We start from the raw sequence: 22,648 nt of genomic DNA, 5'->3' as shown, positions 1-22,648 counted from the left end.
AATACATATACAATATCAAAACTTACAAAAATATACGGCGAGATATTGAGTCTCTTCAACAGACGTTTCTAACATCATTCTGGTAATTAATTCTATTCGATCCTCTGTTTTCTGAGTAATTAACCATTGTAGAACCTCTTCTTCCACTTTTAAATCTCCTGTACGAAAATATATATAAAATATATATCCATGAAAACAAATAAATAAGTAATATCAAATTAACAATGAACCTTCGAACACATTTGGTATTTGGTTCTCAAAATAAACCAGTACAGGAAAATCCGTGACCCCATAATCTTCTGCCACTTTAAAATCCTAAAAATTTTTATTAAAATCTAAAATCAGTATCTCGAATAGAATAATTCCATGTAAATTATTTATCATTTATTATCATTCATATTTACACTCACTTGTGTCTTTATGAATGTAATACCATGTCTGTCGCAATCATCGTCAATATTCTCCAATTCTTCGAGAATACCCATGCATTGCTCGCAATCTTCGGCATCTAAAGAGAAACTGTATCGTTATAAAATTCACGAATTCGTGTAAGATAGATCTCTACTCGAAAGACAACGATCTATGATGATCTAGGTGATGATCTAATGATTGGACGATGATCTAAAAAAAGCGGTTTTTCGGCTTTAACTATAGGGAAGACTAACACTATCGAAAAATTACGAATGATTTTTAATGAACAGATTGAATTCGCAGCTTGTAAAAATATCACTACTATTTATCCAAATACGGATAAATAAAATCGATTGGCATGCTGGTCAGCGAAAGGCAACTATGAGATAGCATTTCTGTAGAGTCTGGCTCTAAGATTTTTTCTGTGCATGCTCTCTAAACATGCAGGTACACCTATGATTGGCAGTGTGAGTAGTGTTATGTAAATATGAAAAAAAAAATATATATATACATTGAAAAAGTTTATGTATATTTACACGTTCAAAATTAACGAATTAAAATTTTGTTGCGAATAAAAAAGTAATCCTCTGAAAAAGATATATTCAAATATAAATATGCATATCTATATCTATATGCATTATTTTAAAAATGAAACTAAAAATATTTGGTTTCAAGTTAAAAAATATTCTTAAAAACATGGATAAAAATATATTGATAGTGAGTAGTGCTGGTGTTTCTGGGTAGTGCACACGGAGATGAACTATCTGGAACACATTCTAAATCGGTAGAATGGTAAAGAAAAAAATTGATTCATCAACTCAATTGTTCTTTTTTTCTGTGTTCACGTGTACCATCGAGTTCCTCGGCTGCATCGTGTTCGACGATCCTTCGCTCCTTGTGGCGGGTCTGCTTCCGCTGATATTTTGCTTGACACAAGTCACAAAGCGTTCTGTTCCCTGCGGCATTAGCAGACAACGTGTACAGCACGTATGGACGGACAAGAAGACAGATAAAAGAAAGACAGAAAGAAAAGAAAAAGAAGAAGAAGAAGAAGAAAAAAAGACAGGCCAAGTAGCAACGATTAAAATGAAGAAAAGTATACGTAGAACACGGACGACGGACAATTTAAAATAGAAAAAAAAAAAATTTTGGTTAATCGTTGCGACACATTAAGCACAAATTGCAAACAAATTACGAGACCAAAAAAAAGTTCGCGTAACATATATACATAGTTTAGTTTCGAGCCGCGTTTTATTCTTGTCGGACAAGAAATTTGTTGCTTCAAAAATTCAATGCCGTTGTTTCCAGAGCAGGAATTAATATATATAGCAGACAAGTTGCTGGCTATGATCAGCTGTTATTCTCTTTAGCAGAGAAAAACATGTAGCGTGGAAGGAAACAGGATATGATATAATAATTAGGTAATCCGCTCAAAATATTTCAATATATACATATGTACAATAGTAATATTATCGATCATTACAGTTAAATGATCGAATGAATTTTTATCAATGAAAAGAGATTTGAACCATATCGATATTTAAATGAGAATATTTATAATTGAATTTTTTATGATTCATAAAAGAAAGAAAGAAAAGAAAAGAAGAAGAGCGGAATGAATTATGAAATGTAAAAAAGAAAATATGAAAATATTAGAAATATAGTGCCGTGCAACAGGCTAGAGATACATTCCTGCTTGGCAGCTGGCCGAGGTTGAAGGACTGTCAGACTTACAGAAGTACACTGCTAATGATTCCGATTCTCTTATCAAATGTAAGAGTTCTTCTCCCTCCAAATCTTCGATTACCTCTCCAGATGGATCTTTTTGCGTTAATAACCATTGCAATATTTGATCTTCATCATACAAATCGCCTTTGAACGGATATTATTACGGAATAAATTAATCAATGGATCAATACCATTCGAGTTCTAATTTATAACATATACCTGCGTAAATGACTGGTTCCTTCGAGGACATCTTAAAGAACAATATCGCAGGCAATGCGAAGACGCCATATTGTTTGGAGAGTTGCTTATCGTCGATTTTGACGAACTTTATTCCCACGCTATCCGCCTCGTCATCGATGTGCTCGATCTCTGTCAATACCCTGCTACACTGTTTGCAGTCGTTGCTGTCTAAACATATGCGCGTTATCGCGTTCGATATGCTCGAAAATCTCATTTTTTAAAACTGTTTTATTCAATGTTATATTAGATAGATAAAATAGAAACTTGTAAAATATTTTTAAACTTTTCGTTATTGGAAATATCTTAATTAAACTACATTTCTCTAAATATAAATTTAATTAATCGATCAGTGTTTCGATTCTATCTTTGCCATGCGATAATATCGATTTTGAAATTTTGTTAAAAATTCCTTTTTAAATACTCGAATACTCACAAAAGAACACCGCCAAATAATCAGTGGTCTGTCGTATTTTGTGAAACATCTTCTTATTAATCCGTTCGATGTGATCGGTCAGCTCCATGTTTTCAGGATTGGTCAGCCAATCAAGGATTTCCTCTTCGTCGTCTATATCTCCGTCATAATTAATATTCTTCCCTTTGCGGAAGTACGTGATACCGGGTGGATTCCGGAACCCGTACTTCTTCGCCATTAATCGATCCTTCATCCTGACGATCTTTATGCCGTATTCAGCAGCCTCGTCGTCGATCAATTCGATGTGCCTAAGTACTCTAGGACTTTCTGGATCTTCCTCTTTGTCTATGAGATCGAGATTTCTTTTTTTTTTTTCGTAAACGAGACGATGCGACATCTACCCCTTAAGCGTTCGTATTTGATTCTTATCTTATAAGGAGGATTAAATAAGGGATGTGATTTGAAAATTTCTTGATTATTTAGAATTGTATTGAACTATTGTTCGAACACTTAAGAGATGGATTTAATTTTATTCAAACTATATCAAATTATAATTTGTGAAAATTTAAGCAAGATAAATAATTAAGTAGAATATAAATTTTTTACGATAATTCAATTTTAAGAGTGTATAATAATTTTTACTTATCAATTGAATTCGAAACAAACAGATTCGTTTTACGAATTATTGAATTTATTAAATTATGAAACTAACTTTCGTTCCCTTTTTTTTTTTTTTGAAGAATATTTACTATATCTTACAGAAAACGACAGCCAGGAATTCTTTCGTCTCGATATATTTGTTCAGGGTGTCACGATCGATCTCTTCAATACTCTCGTCCGTCTTCTGCTTCACCATCCAATCGAGCACTTCGCTCTCGTCTAGCAGATTACCTAAGTTATCACAATGTTGTTCGATGTACTATCATCCCTTTCATATAAGATGTGTTAATCGAAAAAAAAAAAGAAAAGTTTCGTCAAAAAAAAGAAAAAAGAAAAAAAGACTAATAGATTTCTAGATTCTATTTATTTCAAAGATCTGGAATGGCTGTTTTGGAGATTTCTAGATGCACAAGAAAACTTACCCTCTCACAAATCATGTTCAACGATCGACGCCAGAGATATCAGAAGAAAATGTTCATGGATAAATCATAAATCGCTCCATTTACGTAAAAAATTTTTTCTTAAGTTTTAAAAAAATTAAAAAATTGTTAAGCAACGTGCGATTTCTTTTTTTTAATCTGCCATTAAAAGGTTTACATTGAAGGATAACATTGAAAATCCTATGTCGAGTATTTGTAGCAGGAGTACCGTGATATGTGTTTCGTCGAGTTTTATCATTGTGTCTCTGACAAGCTGACATAATGAACGGAAACAAACGGGAAAAATACACGAGAAATACAAAATCATGTCAGAATGAAACGAAATATCAGTTCCATTCAGTTCAATTCGAACGTTCACGAGTTGTACGTAACTTTCATTTTTATGGATTTAACGTTTATTTAATGGAGATAAAAAATCTATTTCTAGCTAGTCTGGATGAATTACAAGGGCAAGGATGCTATATCTACCATTAGCAGTAACGGGCGAAGCAAAATACAAAAGGATACTAATTGGTACTAGGAAATATATTTATTATCGAGTTTTATTATCGTACATGTTGCTCTTATGCGATTAACGAGGATGCCGTACGGCAGAAATTTGCGCAAACGTTTAACGAGCATTAAAATAATTCCATGCCTGATAATCGCGATCACAGATGCAGCGCGATTATTAAATTTATTATCTCTATTGTATGAATAGACATTTGATAAATAATTAATCGATGCAATTTTTATCATTACATTAATTCGAATTATTTTATATTTTACATTTACACAAAATTCAAGAGATTATTAAGTTTTGATCAATGACCACCGAATTAATCGTTTAATTATCGCGCTAGAGAATCGATGATCGCGACAGAAGTACAGTGTCCACGCGAGATTTATCTTTGTATCAACGTAGATTTTGTACAAATTATCATCGGCATTTAATTGATTTTCGGTCGAAAACAACAATGAGTACAGAAATCAACAAATAATAAGATAATTGTACAAATAAATAAATAAATAAATAAATAAATAAGGTGAGCGTTTTTCATCCGATTTTCTTCTGCCTGGTTTTTATCCAGGGAGAAGAAAGAACAAGAATTCTCGATGTTTCGTACTCCATATCTTTTTTTTTCTTTTTTTATGGGGGGGATTTTTCATTAATTATTCATCTTTTTTTTTTTTGATTTTGATATATTGTTTAGTGCTCGCTTGTGCGGCCCAATAAGCGATTAAGCGATTAGTAATAGCTGGCGTAACAAGAAACGCACGTGTTCCTCGACGTTTTATTGTTGAGGAATTTCAAAAGAGGGTATGTTTATGTCGCAGCCACGATCAATAGATAGGAAAGGGGAAAAAGAATAATGTGATCGATATATCATATGTTTTATCCTAAGAAGTGATCCGAAACGATTATAGAATCAAAGATACGTATGTACAAAGTCGAGATTGTTGTGTCGCGTGTAAGTATAAATTATTATTATATAAGTGTAAAATTATCAATACAAGAGAAAAAAGAAGGAGAAAGAATGGCGGAGAAAAAAAAGGATTCACGATTCAAAAGACAGAAATAACGAAATAATTCTCTAAATTGGCAGAATGTCAATCTGCCATAATTTGCATAAGCGCAGAATCTGAAACGAGATAAATAATTATAATCCTCGAATCTCTGGAATGAGATCAAGAAAAGTAGCAGTCGTTTATTCAGGATCAATATACGATCTCCATTGGCTACCAAATGCTATGTCGTTTGCATTGCACTTGACATAAACATACTCTTGAGAGATCTGCAGATTAAACAATTATAACAATTAAGAGTTTGTTTCAACCCTGGAATTGAATTACGAGGATGGTGATACGCTTGGTGATCAAATATATATATATATTGTTTGATCGATGATATATAGGCGAGGTGTTCCAGGATTAAAACCAACGTGAGTGAAAATAATTAATTCAACGAAAATACGTACGTCGCTACAACCTATACCGCGAAATCTAGGTAGAACACTACGGAACGTTCGGAATAAAATATTTCTCCAAAAAAAAAAAAGAAAAGAAAAAAGAAGAAAGAAAAAGAAATACTTCTTCTAAAAGAAAGAGTCCTACCCCGTTCTATCGTGAACGTTACCGACCAAAAATGCAAATGGAATAGCGGTATCTTGTCGTCGCGACGATTAATAATAAAACAACGATACGCAAAATTAATTAATGGCAGGAAGATCAAAATGGATATACCGGTCTGTTTGCGGCGGCCATCTTTGATCAATTGCATTCATTTCGATTCACGCGCATGTAAGGCTTTTTTTGCACGAGAAATGCATGCATGGATTTATTATTATTACTATTTTTTTTCTGATTTTTGTTTTTTTCGTTTTTTAAGTAGTAGTAAAAATCGTTTTAATAGTAGAATGAGCAAGTCTTATGTTTCTCGAAAATGAAAAGCAATGTGCAAGTTTGTTGTTCACTTTTCTTTTTAATGTTTTAACAATATTTATTGTGAATCAAACGTGACGCGTAATTATGATATTATTTAGATTCGCTGGTCTATTTGCAGATTTTTTTTTTTCTTTCTCATGAAAGCTCCGACAAGAACGATTATTTTGCAGTGCTTTTGGGTAAATACATTATGAAAAATAAATATGGCTCTTTTTTTTGGGATTACAAAAATGTTAAATGAGGGATGCAAGACGCATGATTCTTCTATGATCGATGCCGATCATGAATTCTTGATGAAATATTTATTCGTGACGATGAACGTGGAGGAGATAAATGATTACATCGATGATGATAATGTTTCGAGATAGATATTGATGACGAATTGAAAAAATGACGATAACAAGTTTGTTCAGAAAGAACGAAATTTTTTTTTCTTTTTTTTTTACGATCTTTTCTTCTTCAACATTTCTCCTTCTCTTCTTCGTCAGTCTATCTAATCGATAGACGATGAATTTGGACGATTCCTGCTTTCTTCTACTTGATTCTCCTTCCTCATTATCATCTTCTTGCCTTAGATAACATCGGTTTTCTCTCTTTCTCTCTCTCTCTCATTTTGATCCATTTCGTCCTCCACCTCATGCTTCCTTCTCCTCGTTCTTTAGACTTTCATGATGTATGGAAGCCCGGCCACAACTGCAACAGGCCACAACCCCGACCCAACTCTCAGTGAGACGTAGAAAAATTGTATCCTCACGATCCTTTCTCATCGCGGAATTTTTTTTTATTATTATTTTTATTTATTTATTTTTTTTTTCGTTTCATTTTCATTCTAAATTAGATACATTCTTGGTTCCCACGATTATACGTGTATATATATATATATATTTTATTCTTTTTTTTTTAATTTTTGTCTCTTCGGAGTCGACGAATATATACGCCTATGGTATAGTTTTGTGAGTCGCGTCGTAAGCAACCTTTTTTTGTTTTTAATTATCACGAATTTTCGATCGACGATTACAAGGTTCTTGGACAGACATACACAACGTAATAGGAGATAGGAAAGGATCTGATAAACACATCTGTGACGGAGCTATAAAGAAAAATATCTCTAATTACAATTGTCAAAATATCTAATCGAACAAATCCACTTTAATTTAATTCGATCCATTTTAAATTAAAATTCGTTAAAAAAAAAGAAATAAATCTCCAATTAAAGGCAAAATTAAAGAGAATTATAGCTCCGTCGCGTTTGAATCGTTTTAATAGTTACGTATCTATTGTATATCCGGTACGCGGACGCTCTAGAATATTTACAAGATGGCCGATCGAACATGTGTTAGAAGACTAGAGATTCTCGCGGAATTGTTATCCCGACGATTCGAGGAATCCGAGGAGCCAGCCCACCGGCTTTCCTAGGCACGTTTCTTGGATCGTCTTGCTCGTCCAGAACTTGCGGCTCGTGATTCTCTTCATGGACCGCGCGACACACCTGCATCCGAGATACGAAGACGTTTCGTCAGCCGGCCCTTTTCTCACTTAACGTTTCTTTCCAGCCCCCGTCTTCATACAGTCACTTCGTTTCTATATCTAACTACGTCCTCCTTACATTGCCGATCAAATCACTGCCCACATAAACACGTGGACATTGATTTTCTTTTATTACGTTCATGGTACTTGAATATCAAGCAGAGATAAAAAGATGATCACTGAGCGGCCAAATCGATCGAACAAAAGTGATATTTTCGATCATTTCGTGCATGTATTTAGTGTAGTTTCGACGAATGATTCTTTCATCTTCTTCATTGATGTAGTTAGTTGCAAAATTACTATTGTCAAAAGCCATTTTTGCAATATAATAAGATAAATAAAATAAATAATGGATATATAAATAATCCCCTGAGATCCCTTTTTCTTTTTATAATTGCATAAAAATATATTTTTGATAAAGTACACGAATTATTTTATTTTTATTCATGTATGTAGATTAAATGAAAATTAGAAAAAGTTATTAAAAATTTATTATGTTAGAAATAAAATATTTGATACGTATTATATTAAATATTTGATGAATCTTTTTGTTACGATAGGCCATAAATCTTTTTTACTTTATATGTAGATAAATATACTGAAATAAAACAAAGAACATCTTACAAACCAAAAATAATTTTGCAACCTCTTTGGGGAATTATTTCGCAATTTACAGATTGGAAATCCATAATTTAAAGATTTCAATACTTCACTTTTGCTCGATCAAGTTACATAATATATCTCCTCGTTATATTTTATATTATATTATGTTAATGGTTAAAATTTTAAATTTTACAGATGTTAATGAAACGATGAAAACACTTAAATGATCTCTGCGTAATGAGATGTTACGTGTATAATTGGTATATACAATAATTTCGATCGATAACAAAAATCCTATTTTTGTATCCTATTTTTGATGACTAAAAGAAAATGAGATTGTATATTAATGCTACGCTTAACCTACGTTCTTTCCATCATCTTTTCATCTCTGCGCACTAAAATACACATCTAATTCTTCTAATTCTTCCTCGTTTAATTATTCTTCAACATTACCATCCGAATAGATCTTCCATGAGGTATTCGTGTTGAAATACTTAATCTGATCCTGGTCGTGTATGGGGGCAGTGATTCAATCCCGCGATAATCACAGCCAGTCGAGATATTTACCGCTTCCGAAGAATCCTTTCTTAGTCTTCTGGTCACTTGATTTGCTAACCCCAATCGTCGCCATTTTTCTGCTTTCCTTCGCGGTGAGTTTGTTAATTGGCTTCAGGCCGGGCAGTCCCAGCTTTTCGGATCTCTCATGAGCTTTGCCCTTGTCCTTGGCTGCCGGACTGATTTTCGTGGCCTTGGCGATCTTGGTGCCGTGGGCGACTTTGGCAGGACAGCACTGGTAGGGCTCATAGGAGGGAATCTTGGGTTTCGCGCTTTTACCTCCCATGCCGATGTAGAAACAGCCGTCGCCTGCAGTAAGCAAATCATACAACGAGTCAGATATAGAGAGTTTCCAGACAAAGATGTATGGCAGAAAGAAAGACAGAAAGAGAGAAAGAAAGAAAAGAGACATAGAGAAAGAGAGAGAGAGAGAGAAAAAAAAGAATTGATTTATTCCTTCACGAGTCAATGAGGATAGGGTAGATTTGATGAAAAAGAAAAGAAAAAAAAAATAAAAAAAAAGAAGAATTTAGAGAGGAGTGTGAAAGGTAACAAAGAGAAACAGATAGAAGATGAAGAGATGAAGATATTGATAAAAAAAAAAGATGTGAAGAAAAACAGACAGAGATAGACGTTAAGAAGATTGATTCGATTGACTCGTGAGAATTTAACTCGTGAGACGTTAACTAGTGCAGAGAGAATGTGTCACTTCAATCCCAATTGCGCAGCAAAAGCCAAACGTGCATGTTTCTCATTAAGGAGAATATCTCGCGGCGAGTCGACGACTCTTTTACGTTATTTTGGCGTGGACCAGCCTCCACTTAAATTTTCATCAGAAAAAAGAAAATAAAGTTAAAAAGTTAAAAATAGAAATAAAATTGCTTGCTGTATTTTTCAATTTCCATATTTTATCTACATTTTAATCACAATGAGACGTATCGTTAAATATTTTTTTTCAAATTTTTTTTATACAATTTACACGCTAATGAATCGAAGTGCTTTGAAATTTGTTGAAATCACGCGAACAAATAGAATTGTTGGCATGTTTCATGGTGATATTAGTTGCGAGATATTCCGAACGAACCCCTCCCGTGTTATCTCCCCGCTTTATCAAGCGGAAGCCAGTCCGATTTTCTTCGACTCGGAGCTCGCTGCAGACGACAGCTGTCAACTACAACAGGAACCATCGGCTCGCTTTGGAGAAATTGTTATTATTTCTTATGTTGGGTAGTAAAAGTGCGATCGAGGTTTTCTGGAGCTACGATACCATTTGAACCATTTGAACAACAATAATTTTACTTACCTAGAGAGAAAGAGAGAGAAAGAGAGAAAGAAAGAAAAACAAAATAAAACAAATAAAAAATAATGACTAAAGCTTAGCGATAAATGTATATAATCTAATGAATGCATGAACTAGATCAATTTTCAAAATGGCAACTGTATTTGGTCACGTAGCTCCATTGATGAAGGGAAATGTCATAAGGCTGGCATGCACGAAGGTAATTCAAAAATTTTAGAAAGTGGAGAATAAAAAAAAAGAGGGGAGACAAAAAAAGGAATCAGATTGAGTGAGTTAAGGAAAAGAAGAATAAAAAAAAAAAATAACAAAAAATAATTTTAATTTTCATGCAGGTACGCCCTACGGCCACCAGCTCGACCGTAAACGGCGAGTGGACGGCCATGTTTCATTCAAGATTACTTGTTATATCCGAATCGTTTACTGATAATATAAAATACACATATATTTCTACGTTTTGTTTTCTGCAGGGATATCATTTTATAGCATTATTGCTTTCTATTTTATGTTTTTTTTTATAATATCGCGCAATACAAAGCCCGTCACACTTCGATCTCTCACGTGAAATCCTCTTCGGCCTCCTTGGTTGGCGTTGGACCTTTACCTTTGTCCAGGATATTCTTCAAGGCTTTGTTCAATTTCTTATTTTTTTCTTCGTTGTCGTCATCATCGTCATCATCATCATCATCATTATTATCATCATCATTATCATTGTCATCATCATCTTCATTATCGTCATCATCGTCTTCGTCATTGTCGTCATCATCGTCGTCTTCGTCATCATCGTCTTCGTCTTCATCGTCATCGTCTTCATCATCATCATCATCATTATCATCATCATCGTCATCATCGTCATCATCATCATCATCATCATCATCATCATCATCATCATCATCATCATTATCATTACCTGCATATTAACAGGGTCATCGATAACATTCTACGCGACCGGAAATGAGAGCGTGTACCTACGTTTTTTGTGATCGATATGGCCTCTCGGTCCAAGGGATGCATGCATTTTAGAATGGATCACATTATTTATATATCACAACGAACACGTATGAATTTGTTAACGATATTGTTTTCTGTATAAACGATTGCAACATATGTTATATATGTAGTATGTGCAAAAAGATGTTGCATGTTCGCGTGTATTTTTTTAAATGTGTGTATTCGTCGAAATTTTTTCAATTTTTCTGCTTGTACTGTTTCGTCGCCATTGATTTCATTTGTAAAAAGAGAGGAAAAAGTACAAAAACAAATAAGAGACAGTTCTTCCTTTGAATTATAAAATCTTTACTTGCGATCTCTAATTCTAATTAAATTAAAATTCTTCAAATCAAGAGCTGTCTTGTAGTTTTTATAATTTTTTTTTTATATATATATCGATCGACTCGACAGACGACGAAACAGATCAATGGAAACGCGGTCAAAGAAAGACCTCTTGCATCACAAATGTGCTCGAAAGCCTTAGATTTTAGAAAAATTTGATTAATCATCGATTGATCAGGATTTATTGTAGCTATACGCTCTGCTTTTGTATATTTTCTTTTCCTCGCTTGAATCGAAAAACCGCGCTCTCGCCGAAACAGACGATCTATATTGCTGTTGAATATTGCTGCAGTGTGGCGGTGTGATAGAGCATGTGATAAAATGGAATATAAAATTAAAAAAATAAAAAAATAAATCAGATATTTATAAGAAATAATGAATCAGTAATAGAAAGAGAGACAGAGAAAATGGATTCAAGACAAAATTGAAGCTCGCATTGTATGAGTGTTGGTTTTAAATGCATTGTGAACGGGTCAGTTGGCCAGAGCGATTTTGTGCGCGCGCATCGTTAGAAGCTAGATCATGAATCGAATTTATTTTTGTTTTTCACCGAGCTTTGTGAGATCTTTCTTTTTTTTTTTTTTTTTTTCGTTCTTGTTCTTTTCTCGTTTACTTCAAACCGAGCAATGAATATACATTTCATTCACCGCCGATCCTCTTTCAATCTCTTAAACCCTTTAACGCTTAAAGAATACATTTAATTACATAAAATAAAATTAAATATTAAACTAAGCATATATAAAATTAAACCAAGCATATATATGTATATATGTTTAAACATGTACGTATACACTAATTGAAAATATATATATATATGTTCATATATATGCTTATATGTATATGCATGTATATACTAATTAAAGAATCGAACAACAAAAACAACTCTTGCCAATTTTAATTTTTTTTCCAGAAGGATAGAATGATAATTTGGCATGATTAATTTTTATTATTTACAACAAATTAAAATTTTCTTCTTACAAAAATGTTATTTCTGATTATGTTATTATAAAAAAGTAATATCTGATCAATCAAGAAGTTGTAATAGATATAACGATCATACGATTGAATAAAAGTTGTTTTTGCTGACGAAAGTTTCATGAAATCTTCAATTAAGTTTCTTCTTGCTCGAATATATATATCGATTATTTTAAAAGAATATTATAAAGAAATTATATATTTTAAGCGTCAATATTATATGCAAGAAATCGATGATATAATTTTCTTTGCTTCTTATTTTTTTTTTTTTGTCGCGAACACGCGGTCATGAGGATTGCGATTGTGACAGAGTGATCGGGGTGATCACCATGGCGCGAGTATTTATTACTCGTAGCCAGGTGGTATAGTTACGACCGAGATTAACGTCACAAAGAACAGTACACCAATAATAATAATCATCGTCCTAGAAATCTCCTTACTTTTCTGTTCGATTAGCCATTCCAGAACTCTCTCCTCGTTCTTAAGATTACCTACAAAAGGCACACACGCATATCAGGATCAGCTCAGTTGCATGGTGTACCGAGATTTTTTTTCATTTTTTCGGTTTTGCAGGGGGTTTTTTGTTTAAATTTCGAAAGGGGTCGCCAGGTTATTGGTGGCGGGGTACCTTGTAGGATGGGTAGTCGGTTGTTCTTCCTTTTTTTTTTGATTTTTTTTTCAATCTCGTGTTTCTTTTGTTTTCATTTCAATAAGATTTGTTTGTATGATGTTTATTTTATATCGCTTGAGTACCAAAAAAAAGAACTTCTTACTATTTTAATTTAATAATTAAATAACAGAAATATGTATTGAAATACATTTATGATTTATAAAGTAAAAAAATTTAATTAATTAAAAGAATGAAAAGATTACTATAATTGTTACTTATTTTACGGTACTCAAATGATTATCAATTTGTTTTCAAACAAGAATAATATTTACTGTTCGATGAATCTTCTTGAAATCGATCTCGAGTTGATCGATTTATCGAGTATCTGGTTTCTCAATCTTAATTACGAATAATATAATCTGAAACTGATTTTATATCGTGAACCATTTACAATAAAATATTTCGAGCTTCAATGAAAGAAGAACAATGCAGAGCAAAAAGGGATATCTACGAGGAATATAAAGCAGAAATTTCTACGCGTCTTTGTTTCAATAATTAATAAATAATTAATAAATAAAAGAAAAAAAAAATATCATACCAAAAAAAAAAACATATAAAGAAAAAAAGGAAAAAAAAAACAAAATCTAATTAAATCTAATTAAAAGAAACAAAGACGATCGAACGAAGGGAGCGCGAGTCTTGATTATAATCGAACAAACCAAAGATTGAGCAATCGAGACTTACCGTCGTACATGATGGGCACGCCAGTTTCGTAATAAACGAGCGCCGGAAATGCGAAAACGCCGATTTCAGCGGCTAATTTCGCATCGTTTGACTTAACGAATTGGATACCGTGTTTATCGGTATCGTCATCGATGGTCTCTAGATCTTCGAGGATTTCCGGGCACGTTTCGCATTTATCATCGTCTGTTCAAAAGAAATGTCATATTTTCTAAAAGAAGTTTTCTTTTTTACTCTTTAGAATTAATGGTCTCTTAAGATATTGAACTAGATAATAGAACTCTATTTATAACGTGAGCTTATGTTATAATTAATATTATTAAAAATTTTATTTATGCGATAAAATATAGATAACGCGATTTCAATATATATTGATTTCTGTTTTTTTTTATCAATAGTGCAACATTTTTTTATATTAAATTCATGTCAAATTCATGTAAATTATAAAATTAAAATTATCTATAATAGCAATAATTATATATATTTTTATATTTAATCGTATATTTCATTCGTGATTATGATGCGAAATTATTATAAATTTATTTATAAAATAAATTTTTTATTCAATTATTTAAAATCTATTTATAAGCATATATAAGAGTGTTAATATATCTCGATATCTTTGGAGTATGAATTTTAAAGGTCAAAATAAATACAAAAATTGATATATAAAAAATCAAATGTTAAATTATAAGCAATTGAAGTTTGAATTAGTAGATGACGAAATAGATATGATCGTTTTGTTTTAGTTTGACTTTCCTGTTTCATTCAATACGAATTAAAATTAATTATATTATAATAAATAAATATAAATGAATCTTTTTGTTTTATACATTTATTTATTTTGCCTTCTAAAATTGATTCTCTAAAAATGAATATATTAATACTCTATATAATATGTGTATATATTGTATTTTAATTTTTCGATATCCATTGTTTGGAATCATTTAAAATATGCAATACAATTGTAATTTACATTAAGATAATGAAATAATTTTTTAAGATCATTCTAGTAGTAAGTTTTAGATTTATAAATTTTTTAAAATTTTATTCAATATAATATAGTTATTATTTATATAAATATATATATGTTATCTTAATATTAAAAAATAAATGTTTAATAATATTGGAATTAAATGATGATATACTTTAAAAATTATAAATTTTCCGTTTGATATATTAATAATCGGAATAAATAGAGTTCTATTATATTTATGTATTTTATTCAATTAAATATTGAGATTTGATGAGAAATTCTAGGATATAGAATACACTTACAAAAGAATACAGCAAGATGCTCGACGTCATTGATCAATACTTGCAGCGTCTTCCGGTCAACGTTTTCGATCACGTCCGGGGTTTGAGTTCGAAGGTCCAGTATCCAATCCAAAATCGCTTCTTCGTGCATCATATCACCGTTGTAAACCTGACGGAATTTGTGTCTGTAAAACGCCAATGCCGGTAGACCAGGAAGATCATATTCCTTTTCGATTCCTTCGTCCGAAATTTTTACGAAATCGATGTCTTTCTCTTCGCACTCGTCATCGATATTCTCGAGCTCTTGTAAGATCTTTTGGCTCTTCTTGTCACCTTCCTTATCTGGAATAGAAAATCATAATACAAACGATTTTTCATTTAATAATTTTTTTTATTGTAAAATAAATAATATGATGTTAAAAAAAAAGTTGAATTATTATTGATTAATTATTAATTTCCAATAATTATGTGGTTTGAATTAAAGAAATCGATAATGTGATGTTGAGAATACTAACAGAAGAAGATAACGATATAATCGTTCTCCTCAAGAATGTTCTCTAGCATCTTGGCATTCACTTCTTCGATCTTTCCAGGGATCTCAAGAGTATCTTCATCGGTGATCCACGAAAGAACTTCGTCTTCATCTTCGATATCTCCCTTGAAGATCAAAGGTTCTTTGTTCCTAAAGAAAGCCAACGTGGGGAAGGTCTTGATTCCTTGTTTCTTCGCGAAACCCATGTCCTCTGTGGTGACGAAGATGATGCCAGTTTCATCCAACTCATCGTCAATATTCTCCAACTCTTTGAGAATTTTATCACATTCGTCACCGTCTTCACAATCTCCACCTGATAAATCGTATTTACAAAAGTTATCAAACAAAATTATTATACTATTCATCCAAACAAATATCCAAATATTATCATTTGAACGTTTATAAAATAAATTATTACACGATACTTAAAAAAAAAAATATTAAAGTATAAAAAAATAGAGAACCGAAACACTCACTGAAGAATGCGACGACGTATTCATGTTCTTCGATCAGATCGACCAGTATCTCGTCCGTGACTTCCTCGATGGTGGCAGTGTTCTTTTGCTCGATCAGCCATTCGAGAACCTCGTCCTCGTTCAACAGATCGCCCTCGTAGATGGCTGGGATCTTGTTCTCGAAGTAAACCAGAGTCGGAAGGTGATCGATACCGTATTCCTTTGCCTCGGCGTCGTTGTCTATACGGATGATCACGATCCCTTCCTTCTCCAGCTCGTCGTCAATGTTCTCCAACTCGTTCAGGATGCGTATGTCCTGCTTGTCGTCCTTGTCGTCTACGGAAGGGAATCAATTCGTGTCTCGTTTTCGCTCGCGATCGACCAACAGCACCTACCTAACCGGTAACAGTGGAAGAATGTTAAAAGGAGGTAGAAAGACGAATCGATCGCTTACAAAACAGGACTGCCAAGTACGGCGAAGTCTCAATCAGCTTGTCCATCATCTCGTCCGTCACTTCCGGTATCTCTGTGTGCTTCTTCTGATGCAGTAGCCATCCGAGCAGTTGATCCTCGTTCATCAGATCGCCTGTGGAATAGAGATAAATTTTGTTTTGTAATCGAGAATTTTGTAAAAGCAAATAATATGCAATAAAGTTAAATCTTTTAATGATCGATCAACTTTTTTGTGAAGCTCAAGATTTGTAAATTTTTTTTGACAAAACATTTGATGATTTTTATTTAAACGTTTTTTTCGATATAAAAGATATGAAAATACCTTCGTATATGTGTGGTATCTTCTTTTCGAAGAATACCAGCGTCGGCAGAGACTCGATGCCGTATTCCTTGGCTTCATTAAGGTCGGAAATCTTCACGAACGCTATGTTATGTTGATCGCAGTCATCATCGATGTTCTCCAATTCACCAAGGATCTTCTGGCTCTTCTTCTGATCCTTATCATCTGTGAAAAAGATAATAAAAATGAATTCGATGCACGAAACGAATGTTTCATATAATTTTTTTCTATACATATTTTTAATATAAACGTAAATAAATGTTAAAATGAAAAAGAAATTAATCACTGACAAAAGAGGACGGCTACGTGAGGCATCTTGTCGATGACCATATCGAGCATCTCGTCGGTGATATCCTCGATGTGATCGCTCTTCTGTTGCTGTTCCAACCACTTTAAAACTTTTTCCTCATCCTCCAAATTTCCCTCGTATATCGTCGGTATTCCCTTCTCGAAATAGATCATGCTGGGAATTTTCTCGATACCATATTCTTTCGCTTCCTCCGCGTTGTCGATCTTCACGAAAGTCACCCCTATCTGATCGCATTCGTCGTCAATGTTCTCCAGTTCATTGAGAATCTTTTGGCATTTCCGGTCGTTGTTGTCGTCTGATAATTTACAATTTTTGTAAAATTATAGATCATATTATTGAAAGAAAATATATATTATTGATTTTCAAATTAAAAAAAAACCGATTATTCACTGAAAAAGTGATGCAACGATGTTTAAATTATCATAAATATATAATTAAATTATTTATACAATTTTCTCTGTAACACTATTTTTATTTTTCAATAATATTTAATTCTATAATTTAATTTTTGTGAATAAAGGAGCTTACAAAATAGTACGGCAAGAGTTTTCCCATCCTTGATTAGACGATCCAACATTTCGTCGGTAACGTCCTCAATCTCATCCTTCTCCAACTGCGACAGTAGCCACTCTAAAATCTCATCCTCGTTCTCCACGTCTCCTACGATCGTCCAATTTTATTTTATTTAATCTCTAATCATACATCCAATTCTCTTTTCTATTATTCATGTCGGTTTCCCCAATTGTTCCACCCATCTACCCACCATCGTAAAGATTCGGGATTTGTTTTTCGAAATACACAATTGCCGGAAGTGAATTGATCCCGAAATCCTTGGCCGCTTTCTCGTCGTCAATTTTCACGAATTGAATCCCGTGCCTGTCGCAATCGTCATCGATCTTTTCCAGCTCGTTCAACACCTGCATCGAATCCTCGTCACCATGGTCGTCTAAAGGGTTTACAGAACAACAATAGATAAGATAAAAGTATTAAAAAAAAAAATTACGCAAAAGATGAATAGAAAAATGCGTACAGAATAAAACGACTAGGTTATCGATATTTCCGATCAGAGTTTGCAGAGTTTTCGCAGTCACATCTTCGATCACATCCTCTTCATCTCCTGTGCTCTTGTTCGCTACCAGCCATTCCAGCACGTCTTCCTCTCTGCTAAGCTCGTCTACGCGAATTTTCAATTAACATCATGCAAGAATATTCTTAAATTATTTTTTTTCAATTATATATGGAAACACAGACTTGCCTAAGTTATTTAAATTTTTGTGCTATTTCTTTCAATTCTTCTCAATTATATAGATATTTTTTGAATATTTTTAAACTTTTTAATTTATTTCATTGTTATACGATTACTTAAACTCTTTTAAATTTTTTTAAATTTTGAAAAAAAAATTATTCTGTTTATTGTTTATATAAATTCGCAGGATTCTAAATACATTAAAGATTCATTATATTGAAATTATATTTTTCTTTTTGAAATCTTAATCGTTTTAAACATATTTTTAAAATACGGCTTATTTTACAATCGGCAATGCTTACGCTCATAAATTATAGGAATCTGGTGCCTGTAGTAAACCAGAACCGGAAGAGGACCTAGATTATACTCGTCTGCGAGTTGTTCATCCGCGATCTTCACGAAACCGATTCCCAATTGATCGGCCTCGTCGTCGATGTTCTCCAATTCTTGAAGAGCCTTGAGACACTTTTTGCAGTCAGGCTTGTCTGTCCCATTTGAAATAAAGAACAATGTTATTCAAGTTTCGGGATTCTTTAATTGATTACATATGACAAATAGACTTGGATATAAAATTAGGTTAAATTGGATTTTCATTTACGTCTTCTTTTGATACACGAAAATTTAAAAAATCATCAAAATATCTATACAAATATATATATGTATATTAATATATATGTAATGTTTTTATATAAAAATTATTTTACATTTTTTTCTTCTTCTTTGGATTAGTATACAAAATTTGTCTTAGTCATCATTCACATTCCTTCTATTCTAAGGGACAAAGGGATAAAAAATAATGCATATTCTAACATTTAAACATCGTGACTATTTTTAAATGCACACGAAACTTCAAAATTAGTAATTGAATATTTCATTTTATTGTTTTTTTTTATTTATTCTTTTTGGGAAATAAAATATTGTTTATTTTAATTTTTACTATTTACGATTCTCGAGCTTCTTTGTCATCGTTTTCTCTTTAGACTTTCAGACAATTCTTCTAATATTTAATACAGTGAATAGATATATAAATCATAATTGCTGAAAGTAATGCAATATTCTTTAATTTATTATTCGATAATAAATGTTTGTTAAGAACATGTATTAGAGGAATAAATATGTACATAGAAATAACATATAATTAAGCATCAATGATTACCACGTTTAAGAAAATTAAATGAATTTATATATAATATATTTACTACACATATTTTTCTTTTATCAAAATTTATATCGAAATGAAATAAAAATCGACTTCCAAATATTTAAAGATGAGAATTAAAATTCTCATATTTTATGTAATATTCGGAAACTAATTGGTTTAAAAAAATGATTCAGTTAGAGCAAAAATTATAGTATGATTACTAATTTCTTTTTGCAAAATTTTAATTTCATTTTTACGAAGATTTGTATTTATAAATTTTAAATAATTCTAAAAGTTAAACTGGAATTTCGTTGTCACAAAAAAATCACTAGATTTCCAATTTTTTTTCTAAACTTTTGCATAACAGTAATTAATAAAAAAATATTAAAGTTCTTCTATGCCAAATGCAATTTCTTTCATTTTTAAGAAATCACAAAAATGATTTTATACAAAATACAAAATACATTTTTTTCTTTAAACGTAATAATCAGTACATCATAATACATGTATAGAAGCATTGAAAAACAAAAGCTGTGCAACATACATAGCAGTGATTTCCTTGAAGTGTGTACTTACTAGAACCGACGCCAGCACACCGTTGCGTATCCGGACCTATCCATACCAACACACACAAGAACGTTTCACATATATGTATTATTTACAAGTATGTCGTAAGTGTTCGAATCGCAAAGTGGAAAGAATTTCCAAACTTGAACCGCGAAACAATAAACTCATCTTTCACTTGTAATCCATCATTTAAATTCCTTTCTATAACATCGATCTACTTTGCGATGCGTTAATAGTATCACAACGGACAATGATGAATTTTTTACAGACGAATGGGAGAAAGACGAATACTGACAAAAGGATAGAATAAAAGGAGAACGTTCATGGCGCTCTTTTAAACGAAGAAAAATTTTAATGAATCTTCAAACAAATTTTTCTTCAAATACATAAAAAAAAAATTCTAGTGTTTCAAAGAAGATAAAAGAGACGAACGAAATATTAATTAACAAATCTTTAAAATATTTCAAAGACATGGAAATTTTATAATAAATAGATATCTCAAAGAAATAAAAGAAAAAAAAATATTTAATATTTAATACATTTGTAATAATAATTCTAGATATAAAATATTGGAGAAGATGAAATTAAAAGAAGAAAATTGTTCTTCGCGTTCAAAGTTAAAGAGAGCGTTAAGGCGGGACAGGAAAAAGGATATACGAATGATCTGCAACATCGTGAGATGGTAAAAGACGTATCTACAAAGTAACAATATGTAACAATATCTCGATACGGTATAATTATGTGAATATCAGTGAAAATAAAATCAAAGAAATCCGCTTGAGACGTGATGTGTTAATGCAATCGAGCTTCTCAGCTGCTTGAACACTGATCAAAGCTCTGTTAATCGTATCATACATTTATACATAGTGTCTGCACAGACATATTAGTGAGACAATAAAATAATAATAAGAAAAAATTATGTATTATGTACACGAATTATCTGGATCAATGTACAATATATATGCATTTGTGTAATATGTATTTATGAAATAATTCGAAGTAAATGAATTATATATATGTGTGTATAGCTGAAATTTAATTTAATTTAATTATATCCGATTTTTTTTATCCATCTTTCTCGTTGAGAAAATTGTCAATGTATATTCAAATAAAACTTTGGCGGGAAAATTTGATTCTTTTTACCTTCTGGAGGTGATTTTATATAGGTATATGTTCATTATTATATTCTTCCTGATGAAAAGGACTTGCTTTTGGGGGAGAGAAAGACATGATATTTTAAGAGAAGATTGTGCTTGGATTACGGGGGGAAGAAAACTCACAGAAAAGAACTGCCACGAACTCTGTCTCCTCGACGATCTTCTCCAAGATCTTTGAATTAACTTCCTCGATACGATCGGGTAAATCCATCGCTTCTAGACTTGTCAAAAAATCTAGCACGTTTTCTTCATCCATCAAGTCACCTGAAAAAATGGAACGAATAACGAAGGAAAATTGTGGATTTCTTAAAAATAAATTATTATTAATAATATAAATTTTTATAGTATAGAAAAATAATATTTTTTTCTATTTCCAATTAACATATAGATTTAATAAATTCTAGTTTCTAAAATAAAAATTTATTTATTAAGATAATAAAATATTTTAGAAAAGAATATAGAAGAGTTGCTTTCTAGTTGATCCAAGTTATAAAAAAATCTATAAATTTCTAATTTTTCATTTTCTAATAAGTTTAAGAAACATCATTAATTTTTATTATTAGATCGATTCTATATCTACATACTTCGTTTGCAAGACAAAAGAGTTATTACTTAAAATATCTTGGCTTAACTGGCTATATACTAATTCTATACTTGTTCTACGCATAAAATAAATCATTTAACAACATATATCTTTAATCATGATTTCTTGTCGCTTCTATTTATCATCTCGAGGTGTCAAAAATAACGCCTGTTGCATTAGCTACAATGAAAATAGATGCAACCTATCGTTACATCATCGAATACAAAATCAGTCGAAACAATCCTAGGTAAAAGTTAATTTTATCGAGTTTTTTCTTTTTTCTTTTTTCCTTATTATCATTTTATCTCGAACAAAATGTACGAAATATTTCGTGAATCTGTTTAATAAATCTTTGGCAACGTGGTTGCTGGTCACAATGTAACATGATTGATGATCACACTTGTATCTTGGTCCACTTCCGTATTACTTGTCCAATCGTCTCAAATTTCTGAATTTCTTTCCTTGATTTCATTAACAAAATTTCATATTTCGTTTTTATCTTTGAAAACCTATCATTTTTCGTCGAATAATTTAGTTTTTTTACTAATTAAATCAATTAAATATTTTATATAATTTTATAATTAATTAAAATTTGTGCAATATTAAAAAATAATTTTTAAAGAGATATTATTATTTAAAAAATAAAATCGAA

The 22,648-nt window shown here is 31.7% G+C and overlaps 1 protein-coding gene across 6 annotated transcripts in view; it reads right to left on the bottom strand.

Annotated features, from left to right (window-relative positions):
• LOC108000074 (uncharacterized) overlaps positions 1-22,648 on the bottom strand; it is a 41,981-nt gene that overhangs the window by 2,843 nt on the left and 16,490 nt on the right. Inside the window, exons 3-23 of one of the 6 annotated variants that reach the window (XM_017060225.3) lie at positions 21,537-21,677; positions 20,266-20,301; positions 18,851-19,033; positions 18,333-18,476; positions 18,066-18,248; positions 17,831-17,962; positions 17,283-17,597; positions 16,975-17,157; positions 16,654-16,785; positions 16,221-16,535; positions 15,728-16,057; positions 15,234-15,554; positions 13,959-14,141; positions 3,551-3,682; positions 2,813-3,136; positions 2,359-2,547; positions 2,146-2,283; positions 1,263-1,367; positions 411-508; positions 231-315; positions 27-158 (exon numbers count right to left, since the gene is read on the bottom strand). In XM_017060225.3, coding sequence (XP_016915714.1) covers positions 27-158; positions 231-315; positions 411-508; positions 1,263-1,367; positions 2,146-2,283; positions 2,359-2,547; positions 2,813-3,136; positions 3,551-3,682; positions 13,959-14,141; positions 15,234-15,554; positions 15,728-16,057; positions 16,221-16,535; positions 16,654-16,785; positions 16,975-17,157; positions 17,283-17,597; positions 17,831-17,962; positions 18,066-18,248; positions 18,333-18,476; positions 18,851-19,033; positions 20,266-20,301; positions 21,537-21,677 — 3,801 coding nt within the window. Of the gene's footprint in view, positions 1-26; positions 159-230; positions 316-410; positions 511-1,262; positions 1,368-2,105; positions 2,284-2,358; positions 2,548-2,812; positions 3,137-3,550; positions 3,683-13,958; positions 14,142-15,233; positions 15,555-15,727; positions 16,058-16,220; positions 16,536-16,653; positions 16,786-16,974; positions 17,158-17,282; positions 17,598-17,830; positions 17,963-18,065; positions 18,249-18,332; positions 18,477-18,850; positions 19,034-20,265; positions 20,302-21,536; positions 21,678-22,648 lie in introns of all 6 variants that reach the window. The other 5 variants (XM_062073542.1, XM_017060228.3, XM_017060226.3 and 2 more) reach the window with 5 other exon arrangements.

Source organism: Apis cerana, linkage group LG4, assembly GCF_029169275.1.
Source record: "Apis cerana isolate GH-2021 linkage group LG4, AcerK_1.0, whole genome shotgun sequence".
NCBI classification, from domain to species: Eukaryota; Metazoa; Arthropoda; class Insecta; order Hymenoptera; family Apidae; genus Apis; species Apis cerana.
This window is presented reverse-complemented; position numbering and strand designations above follow the sequence as displayed.